Here is an 11,405-nt window from a genome sequence, read left to right on the forward strand (position 1 = left end):
TAAATGTGTTGGGTCTTTCCGTCTATACGTTTTAAATAAAGTGTCTGAATACTTTTTATCCTAACAATTTAAGTTTTTTTGGCAACATTGTTCTTGTTCATGCTCATAAACACCCCCCCCCCCCCCCCCCCCCCCCCCGGTAGTACATCCAGCATTCATCAGCACAGTATGTGAAGTTTATCAGCCTCCCCTCTTCTCTTCTCTTTTTGGTTCAAAACAAAGATCTAAAGCTATGAAGTCAGAGATACGATCAATCACACTAGACTAGAATGTAACCGAGTAAATATTACAGTACTTTCCTTGCAAATATGCAAGAGTAGATGTAAAATGATTAGCAAAATACTCAAATTAACCCAACAAAAATGACAGAATGAATCCACAAGACGAGAAAAAAGCAAGTAACTGCTAAGCATCAGTGAACCACGAACGCTTTTATTTTAAAACATCATAAGCAGCTTGTAAATGTTAACGTAAATTAACATAGTGCTGCAACAAATTCTTACATCTCTGAAACTTTATAGGAGAAGGCAAAAAAAAAAATATACATTCTTAACAGTGAGGGGTGTCAATGTAATGGGATTCGATTAGTACATCCATCATGAAATGTTCAGACAACGTGCAGAGCAGCGGGTGTTTTTAAACAGTCCTAAAGACGAAACATTTGTATTTTAAACTAATTTTAATAAAGCAAAAGTCACAAATTCTATGTTAAAACTGTTAAATCACAAAACTCAGTGTGCAAAATTACAACAATGAACTCAACAGTTGGTTTAGTAATAAACCTACATTTTAAGAACTATAGCTACATAATAATACTTCAAAAGATATTTTTATTTTAAGAATTATTTAATAAAACCATCAAATGGTTAAAATTCCACGGCAACAATTTGGCCGCCTCCTAGTGACAACTTTGAGACTCAAACTGATCAATAAGGGTTTTTTAAATAAATATATACTACAATAAACTGCAAGTCTAAAGCTGATTTTTTGCAATACTTTAAAGAAGCTGAAAAAGAAAAATGATTTCAAATCAAATTTAAAAGGTCTACAGTATTTAAACAAATCGACAGACAGTCTTCTCATTAATAACAATAACTGTGGTCTGGCACTTGTGCGGTGTACAGGTGGAAGCTTCTTCAGTATAAAGTAGCAGCTTGAAAATAGATGTTCTTCAGCAAAAGTTCTGGGTCCAAACCATCCAGCTGTGTGGTCCACTCTCCAGACTCCAGGTAGCACCTTTCCATGGACTGAACAGCATTTCAAGCAGCAATTCTCCACCGTTTTGTGTGTTTTTTTTTTTTTTTGGTTGTAATTTTTAGTGTTTCCTTGGCTTTGCAGGTCTGTCTGGAGCAGATGTTCTGGTTCAGTCGGTGTCATAACCCAGATTGGGTCCCAGCCATCTCTCTGCCTCGCTCACAGGAATCTCCTTCCTCCTGGCATAATCCTCGACCTGACCGCGGCAAAGCATTCAGTCGGTTAAAATGGACTCATGCAGTCACATGCAGAAGGCTGCCCATCCTGGATTAAATTGCAGTTTTTATAATCTAAATCCAAGTAAATTAATACATCCTCCACAGGGAACATGTGCCACATGGCATGTTTATGAAGCACTACTTGAACATTTATTAAGTGCTTATGTCGGTTCTCGCAACCTGACACAAGATGTTTTATGAAATAAATGACATTGTACTGACATGATATGAATAAACCTTGAACATATTTACAGCACTAAACATTTAAAACACTATTTATGTCAACATTCTTAAGACGACATTGTACTGATATCAGGTGAAATATGCCTGGAAAGCACCCCCTCTTCGCTCTATGGCATGGATAAGATGATTGATGCAATTATGTACAGTGTTTTAAATGTTTAGTGCTGTAAATATGTTCAACGTTTATTCATATTATGTCAGTACAATGTCATTTATTTCATAAAACATATGTCAGGTTGCGAGAACCGACATAAGCACTTAATAAATGTTCAAGTAGTGCTTCATAAACACATTATTCAGTGCTTATGAGTGTGTTATGAAGCCCTTATGTAGGTAGCCTTCAAATAAAGTGTTACCCAATTTCTATTTATTTGCTGAGTTGAACATACTGGACAAAATAAAATGTCAACTTCGGCACATGGAAATGTTTGTACCAACAGGTTCGTCGGTCTTGAAACTAAAAGCATGTCAGCATTAAACAAATGCACTGTGTTGTCTACAAGTAACTGGTTTACCTAAAATAAAGTAAAATTTGGAAATGAAAGAATATTTAAATGAATGAATGAAAACTCTACTTTGATCCAAAGATCTTTTAACTCCATTACAGCTCAAATAAACTCCACAACTGAACTTTATGCTGAGGTAACCAAGTCTGTGTAGACCAATTCTACTCCGCTTGAAAGGTCAAGTGTGACGACTGAATTTCATACAAGATTTTTCTTTGTTTTTTTTAATGTTTGGAGATTGTTTGAACCAATTTCAAGTAGAAAAATCAACAACAAAATCAGACATAATTTGACCAGGGGTGGCCAAACTTTTGCATACAACTGTATTGCACAATGTAGATAAGGGTCTTTCAAAGGGAAGCATTTGGCTATTTTAAAGTTAAAACGTGCTGAGGTCTCGAGGACTTGGCTACCAAGAATCATCGCGATGACGTGCCCAGTCTACACACTTCCGACCCACCTGCTCAACCCCTTCAAACTCGCACCAGAAACAGTGCATCCGCTCCTGTTCGCTAACAAATCACCTTTAAACTCACAACAGCAAGGTGGTCTTACCTTCTGGCAATACAGAACTAGCCATAGTAGTAGCAGCCATCGTTTAATATGGCAGAGCCTAGTTATGCATTTACATTTTCAAACCTGAATCTAAAGTGATCCATAAAACTATATCTTTATTCAAAAGAAAGACAGTTTCAGTTTCAGATAGCTTCCATAAGTGGAGATAAGTGTAGCGTCAAACAAGAACTCCTCTAGCAGCTAAAGCAGTGTTAGGCCAGTTATTACCAACAGCCTACCTCAGCTCAGGTTCTCTGTTTCAGCTGAGTGTCCATGGAAATACTGAGCTTTTGATATTGGTTCAAAAGATCCAAACTCCTCCCATCTGGATCAGTATTTACAGCATTTACTGATTAAGACTAGCTTTTCTTCCCGCACTCTAAATAACAGTTTTTAATTCGTATCTGCTCTCTTACTGTTTGATGTTCTCTTACTGTTAGTGGTCAAATAAACTGAAATAAGACCTTCAGGACACTAAAGTTAAAACAAACCTTTCAGACCATGCATGTGTAAAAATGCTGGACTACGTCCATCAGTGGAGTCAGAGGGAAAAGGAAGCAATATGTTTTGATACTGAACAATCTCCTCTCCAGCTTCAGTCATTATATTATAATTACTCAAAAAAATAACGCAACTGATTTTGTGCATCAGTACATCAGGCACTGGAACCCTAAACGGATGTGGCAGAACCAAACAACCAACTCATTCAACAGCAACACTGCCTCCATAATGATTCTATGTTTTTGATTTATGAAGACACTGAATAACTGAACCAACTCATTTTTCTCCTTTATTTTATTTCATTCGTTTTTAAAGTTAAAAAGCAAACTGGCATCAGGGCTGCACATCACCGATGTTAAAAAAACACATTACATTCCACTGGGTGTCACAAAATGAGCCGCAGCAGCCCCGATGGATGGACTACACTTGGTCAACTTTGGGAAAATGGGAATTGACACTAGGTGACACGAGCTGTGAGCTACCAAGCCATTTTTAGCATTTAAATCACAGAGAGCGACGAAGGCCCACATTTAGAGGGAAAAGATTGTGATGGAAAAGGCCAGACATGCTCTGCGGTGTGAAACTGGTTCTCTTCATTTGTTAAATGAGATGAAACACAAAGATGTGTTTTCTTTGGGCTGTAAAATACTATTCAGACTTTAAACTGATCATCAGGAAATGCGGATAATAATTTGCAATGATAATTTGTCCATAGCAAATGATAAAAAAATGTATATGTCGCCTGTGATTTCTGGCCACATCGCTCAGCCTTACTTTCCGCTAACTGAGGCTAGGAATGAAGTTTACAGACGCTAGACTAATCTGGAGTCGGGCGGGTAGTTACCTGCTCCTTGGTGATCTTGCCCACGGCGAAGTAGGAGGATTTTGTGTTGGAAAAGTAGAGACCAGACACAGCAGCAGCAGGGGTCATAGCCAAAGATTCAGTTAGACCAATGCCTGAAAACAGAGCGAAGACAGGGATATACTATGTTTTTTGAAAATTATTTCGATAGTTTTATACATAGTCACCAGAATACAGGAATCAACCCATGTCTTAATGTTGCAAAGTACTTAAAACACAAATATCACTGCTAGTAAAGAATAAAAGCTTCAACATTAGCAACATTCAGATGTTCTTACTCGTTTCAAATAGCTTTCAGCATGAGCCACATTAACTCTGGCTTTAACTGCTCTCTATGATGCAGATCAGTATGTCTTTGAATGCACAAGCTTGGCAGATGGTGTTTCATACCAGTTTTCTCCTGTATGTTTGCAAGGCTCCACATGGTGCGCTTCTCGGTGTGGTCAGGCTGGCTGGGGTAGCCAGCAGCAGGACGAATCCCAGCATAACGGAGCTTGTGCAGGTCGGTAGCTGGCAGATCTCCCTCCGCACTATAACCCCAAAGCTCCCTCCGCACACGGGCATGCAGTTCCTCAGCAAAGGCCTGACAGCGAACACATCCAAAAACGGTGAGTGCTGATTTAACGGCTTTCCTTCAATTAAAATGATGGTACAAGATTTAAGGCGATAGTGGTGGTTTGGTAACTGAATATTATGAGTAGAAACTGAAAAAGAAGTAGCTTTCAAATCCGACTAATCCACTCACGGTTATCCGTGTCTGCAATTTGGTCTCTGCCTTTAAATTTGACAACTATCTTTTTGGTTCATTTACTCCTTCAAATTTGAGATCATACAAATCTGAGACTCCTTTTTATACAGTAGACTAAGGAATGGTTCAGTCAAAAATGCTAACTGGAGCTGTGTTGTCTTGTGTGTGGCAGTAAAGCGGCACCTCAGCAAGTCTGTCGGCGAGAGCCTTCACCATGATGCTGCTATAATCATCAGCCTGACGCTCGAAGTCCCGGCTGAGCTCTTCCGCCCCGAACACAGCAACAGCGAACAGCCCCACGTAATCCCGCACACCGCTGTCCAACGGAGCCACAAAGTCTGACAGACACAGGTACGGCTCTGAACTCGCCGAGTCCTTCTCCGCCTGAAGAGGACATGACAACACAGGCAATGACCTTCAGATCATACTGATGTGAGGGAAACTGAAACACCAACTCCATAAGGCATCACATCTAAACATAAAATCAAAGACACAGTTTTGAACTCAAAACCTTTTAGAGGTCTACAGAGGCATAAAACTGAAGCCTGAAGCCGACTCGTACCTCTGACTTTGACACCTGACCGTAAATGGCCTGAGTGGTTCAGACAGCTTTCCTTTTATTCTGTCCATGAAGAACAGTTAGTAAGGCTGGCTTTGTTGTATTGCTGACTACACTAAAGAAATAGCTTAAAAAAGAAGGGAGAAAAATCAAACTTAAGCCTGATCTGAACGCAATACTGTAAACGAACTGTATAATCTACCCAAACCTGGCCTGAAAAACAATATTTTGCATATTTAAAACTGTCCAACACCAATTTGTCTGTATTATTTCTTTTTTATGCTTGAAAACTCACTGCCCCTTACAGAATGTGAACCGCCAAGACATGAATTTCCTAGAGAAGCCATACTTTAGTTCTTAAAGTGGTTTTTTTTTTCGTTTATCCATCCTCATGCAGAAAGTATGATGTGTAGTTATCAACCCAATACTGATACTGTATTTAAAGGCCAGAGATCATCTTATACGTACATAATCTCTACATGAGTGCCGTACTGTTTGGCTGCATGATGAGATCACAAAAAACAAAAAGAAGTCAACCCTAAATCTCCGTCTCAACTACACTCCGATATAACGACATGCCAATGTCAGGCATGACGTTGATAAAACCGAAAGAAGACAAAGAAACAAAGCATTTTTTGCAATTAGTAGCGTTTGAGTGTCCCCTCACCTGCTGCCTGAGCCCGTAGAAGGTAGCTACGGGATTGGACGAGGTAGGAGTGACGTCATCCGCGAACACTAGAATGTCGTCGCCTTGGCTTTGTGCAGGCCAGAAACCCACCAGACCTCTCGCCTGCAGACCGTTGCTGTTAATTAGCCTGTTTAACAGCCCTTGAGCATCATCAAAAACACGCTGGGCCTCCTTCCCTACACACACACACACACACACACACAGTAACGTACACAAGAACACATGATCACTGACACACTGTTGTATTCCTACACTTATGAGGGGTCCTGTTCAGGTGATGCAGAAAAAATACATAAGTAATAAAATAGAAGAATCCAGAACTAACCCTAAACTCTAACACCTATACCGGAAAAACAGGATGCTTCAAAAACTTAATGTAATGCTCTCGCTTGTTTGTTTGTTTTGAAAATAGGCAATTACGCCAAGGCACTTTGTCCCATTTTTGTAGTCATAGCACAACAATTTGGCTCTACATGGCTCAACGGAGTGGAACTATAGGCAGAGTTACCGTGAAGACATTATCAAAGGGTCTGGTTAAGTGTGCAACAGCCAATCAGATCAACTCCTCTCATTTTCTTTAAAAGCTATGTGAGCACTGGCCGCGCAGCACTGGGATTTCCTAACAGTGGAAGATCACTTGCTTCCTACAAAACAGACATATTGATATTTTATGGACAGGAAGAAGAGAAGAAGACGACGAACAGCCGTTCATTAGGTGAGAGGAGTTGTGCCCACTTGGAAATTTGCCCCCTTGACTAACTGATCCTGCCACTGGCTCTGGCCTTACACCGTCGATTACACTGCATATTAAGTATTTCTCACTCGTGGCTCTCTGAACCAAGTGGAAAAGTCTGTGGAAAGAACAGACTCTAAAATTTAATCAATACCACAGCTGTGTTTGCAAGGAGATGAGGAGATAATTTATTGCTTGAACTTATGAAAACGTATTGTCGTCTCCACTCCGCAGTGCTGGGTGAAGAAAAAACACCCTTATTTTCATCATGAAGAAAATCAGCAGTACATACAGGAACATACATGGGAATCAAGTGTGCATGTATTTGATTACATAGCTATACATTTTTATATGTAATTAACTATGTTTACACAATAATTTGCAATTGTCTATTTGCAATGTGTGGAAAAATGAGTTCTATAAACAGATGAAGTCTGCCGGCATATGATAATTGAATTAATTAAATATCTGCCTACAAAGGCCTTCAGTAGATTCCACAATGATATAAACTCCTTACCCACGGTTTTGTCTTTGAAGATTTTGGGGTAGCCTCTGTTGGGGTACTTCCCTCTGAGCTGCCATACGTCAAAGAAGGGCTTCCAGTCGATGAAGTCCACCAGCCTCCTCAGGTCATATTTCTCAAACACACGAGTTCCAAGAAACTGAGGTTGAACTACAGAGAAACAGAGGCCATAAATCAGTCTCTCAATTTTATCTAGAGGGAGGGCAATAAGGGAAAAATCATATCACAGTACATTCAAGACATTTTCACAATACACAATGTGCATCATTTTTCCAGTTGGAACAGACAAAATAGAACTTCCAGGTATAAAAATTATTATAATATTATTACTACCACCAATAATAATAATGATAATCCTACAACAATTTCTATTCAATATTTCACAAACTGGACTGCATGAAATCCAATTAAATATGCCTAATTATGTAACGATGGTCACGGTTGGTGTGGATGATATGGTAAAAGTATTATATCAGGATACATTTTCACAACACGATATTTCGTTTCTCTAATATTTAACAGACAAAATATAACCTGTAGTGCCACATGTATTTACATTTCCAGCGTTTAGCAGATGCTCTTCTTCAGAGCGACTTACAGAAAGTGCTTTGTCTGTCTAGAGAAAGTGTCTTTGCTGGTTACCAACAGGTTAGAGAGAGAAAGATGGTCCTGAGCTCAGATACTGCTAGAAACTAAAAGTCACTGTTGATACCCAGAGAAAAGGAGCACAGAACAGCACAATACACTACACTACAATGCACTACGCTACACTACAGTACAACACACTACACTACAATGCACTACGCTACACTACAATGCAATACGCTACACTACAGTACAACACACTACACCACAACACGCTACACTACAGTACAACACACTACACTACAATACGCTACACTACAGTACAACACACTACACTACAATACGCTACACTACAGCACAACACGCTACACTACAATACGCTACACTACAGCACAACACGCTACACTACAATACGCTACACTACAGCACAACACGCTACACTACAATACGCTACACTACAGCACAACACGCTACACTACAATACGCTACACTACAGCACAACACGCTACACTACAATACGCTACACTACAGCACAACACACTACACTACAATACGCTACACTACAGTACAACACGCTACACTACAATACGCTACACTACAGCACAACACGCTACACTACAATACGCTACACTACAGCACAACACGCTACACTACAATACGCTACACTACAGCACAACACACTACACTACAATACGCTACACTACAGCACAACACGCTACACTACAGTACAACACGCTACACTACAATACGCTACACTACAGCACAACACGCTACACTACAATACGCTACACTACAGCACAACACGCTACACTACAATACGCTACACTACAGTACAACACGCTACACTACAATACGCTACACTACAGTACAACACACTACACTACAATACGCTACACTACAGCACAACACGCTACACTACAATACGCTACACTACAGCACAACACGCTACACTACAGTACAACACGCTACACTACAATACGCTACACTACAGCACAACACGCTACACTACAATACGCTACACTACAGCACAACACGCTACACTACAATACGCTACACTACAGCACAACACACTACACTACAATACGCTACACTACAGTACAACACGCTACACTACAATACGCTACACTACAGCACAACACGCTACACTACAATACGCTACACTACAGCACAACACGCTACACTACAGCACAACACGCTACACTACAATACGCTACACTACAGCACAACACGCTACACTACAATACGCTACACTACAGCACAACACACTACAATACGCTACACTACAATGCAATACGCTACACTACAGCACAACACACTACACAACAATGCACTATGCTACACTACAATACAACACAATACATACGTGCAGTACACATACAAATCTACATAAATAATAACGAATCTACAGTTACAATAGTTTATATTCCCAATAAAGTCCTAATTCCTAATCAAGGCCTAATTGTTTACTTTTTAAAGAAAAGTGTTGCTGCTGTCAAAAGAAAACCTTGTCTCTCCATTTTTGACATCGTTTGAAAATGCTTGTGGTCCTTTACATAGTGCGTAAATTTCATGGTAAATGGACTAAAAGAAACAACTCAAAACCAAAATTACTTAATAAAACCTCCGGTTCTGTTCATGTACATAAGTAAAGTAGGCTTTTTCTTTCTCCTGTAAAGTTACCTTTTTGGAGATACGAGGTTTTCTTCCGACATTGGCAATGTGTTAAATACTGACTGTATCCATGATCTGCTCAGAAACGCATATTGTGACATCATTTATCATGATAATGAAAAAATAATGTCACCAGCTAGGGAATGCAGAGGGAGTAGGCGTCTATGGGCACGGCATTCACAGCAAGCGGCAAGACTTGCCTGAAGCTTAAAACTGCACATCCTGCACACGAGTACTGCTGCTGGCTAAACTGATTAACTCAGCATCAGAGATGGGCTACAGACACAGCGGTTCCTGATTCTGGTTTACAATGTTCATCATTTTGTTGTGTTGTCTTAACAACAAAAAACGCATAAATAAACAAACACAAAAGCGTAAATATTTGTGGTTATGGCCATAAAACACGCACCATCACGGATGGCATGTCACTACGCATGCAGCTCTTTGCTTAGAAGAAAACATTAATAATAATAATAATAATAATCTTTTTTTTTTTGCACTCTGTGTAAAGGCAGCTATTATTTAACAGTGTGATCCAACATAACATTTCATGGTAAATAGCCTTTAAATCTTTAAAGTCATTTAAGGACACATTAACAGATGTTAATTCACCACCTTACTTCCTTCTTTGGTGGAAGATGCTGATATAAATGCCAAGTTTTTAAAATATTTAGTTCAATGCAGGTACAATGAAGGATTTCACAGTGAAAATATCCTGAGGCTCATTCAGGACATCCAGAAAAAAAAACAAGGCAAGACAGTCACTCTTGTAAGGAAAATTCCAATGACTGTTCCACACACACACACACACACACACACACACACACACACACACACACACAGATATATATATGTGGGTTTTCCAGTAAACTTTAGGCCTAAAATGCATTTTGAGACCTTCATGGTGTAAAGGGACATGCAGGGTGTCTAAGGCAAAACAGTCCCTAAAGAAAATGAATTGGGTTTTTTTTTTACGTCTACTAATAAAAATCCTGGAATAAGCTACAGGAATGAGGAATGCAAACCAGCTGGTTCCCACTGAACACCCTAAAGGTCTATAGTATTTGCTGTTATCAGACAATTAAGAGGTTTTAAAAGGGAATACAATCATTTGTAGTACTCTGAAATGCATATTTCATATTCTTTTCCCTTCACAACACCCTTTAAGTCCTTCAGGCCGCTGGCCCCGCTCTAATCTATACACTGGGGGAATCCCTGAAATGGCCAGATTAAGAACATTAAAGGTGACATGTGAGATCTTACTGGCAAGATGCAGCACACCTGCATGCACAATTGTCAGAGATGCTTAATTGCTCAGTAGTCCTTTTAGTCCCCCAAGGAGGACACTGGTTGTGTTGAGTAGCTTGAAGTATCTTGAGTAGCTTGAGTAGCTTGACTGAATAGTCACCTGGTGTTGGCTGAGAGAGCCAGTCCACATGTAGGCCTCTCTCCCGCGCCTGCATGAGTGATAAGTAGCGCCGTTCCTGAAACAGAACCAATAAAAAAATAAATAAAAAGATTAAGATTAATAACATATACATAATGCACCATTTGTTCATTTAATTATTTATTTATTCGTTCAGGTAGTCCAACTGAGTTTCAAGAGAGGCCATCCAACACGTTTCTAATCTTTGAAGACTGCACAATCTCTGAAACGGTGTTATGATTTTTCGATTTGGCACCATGCCCACCCTGATAATGAGCTCTGGGTGTAAGCTGCTTTTCTCTATGGGGAAAAATAAATAGTTTACTACAATAA

General features: G+C 39.6%; 1 protein-coding gene across 1 annotated transcript in view; it reads right to left on the bottom strand.

Moving 5' to 3' along the window:
* Window positions 1–411: 411 nt before the first annotated feature.
* Window positions 412–11,405, bottom strand: part of mtr (5-methyltetrahydrofolate-homocysteine methyltransferase) — a 54,038-nt gene continuing 43,044 nt past the window's right edge. Inside the window, exons 27-33 of the mRNA XM_017715325.2 lie at window positions 11,055–11,130; window positions 7,385–7,540; window positions 6,114–6,310; window positions 5,071–5,271; window positions 4,530–4,722; window positions 4,122–4,234; window positions 412–1,450 (exon numbers count right to left, since the gene is read on the bottom strand). Of these exons, the coding sequence (XP_017570814.2) occupies window positions 1,364–1,450; window positions 4,122–4,234; window positions 4,530–4,722; window positions 5,071–5,271; window positions 6,114–6,310; window positions 7,385–7,540; window positions 11,055–11,130 (1,023 nt within the window). The 3' untranslated portion in view covers window positions 412–1,363. The remainder of the gene's footprint in view (window positions 1,451–4,121; window positions 4,235–4,529; window positions 4,723–5,070; window positions 5,272–6,113; window positions 6,311–7,384; window positions 7,541–11,054; window positions 11,131–11,405) is intronic.

Source organism: Pygocentrus nattereri, chromosome 13 (assembly GCF_015220715.1).
Source record: "Pygocentrus nattereri isolate fPygNat1 chromosome 13, fPygNat1.pri, whole genome shotgun sequence".
NCBI lineage: Eukaryota > Metazoa > Chordata > Actinopteri > Characiformes > Serrasalmidae > Pygocentrus > Pygocentrus nattereri.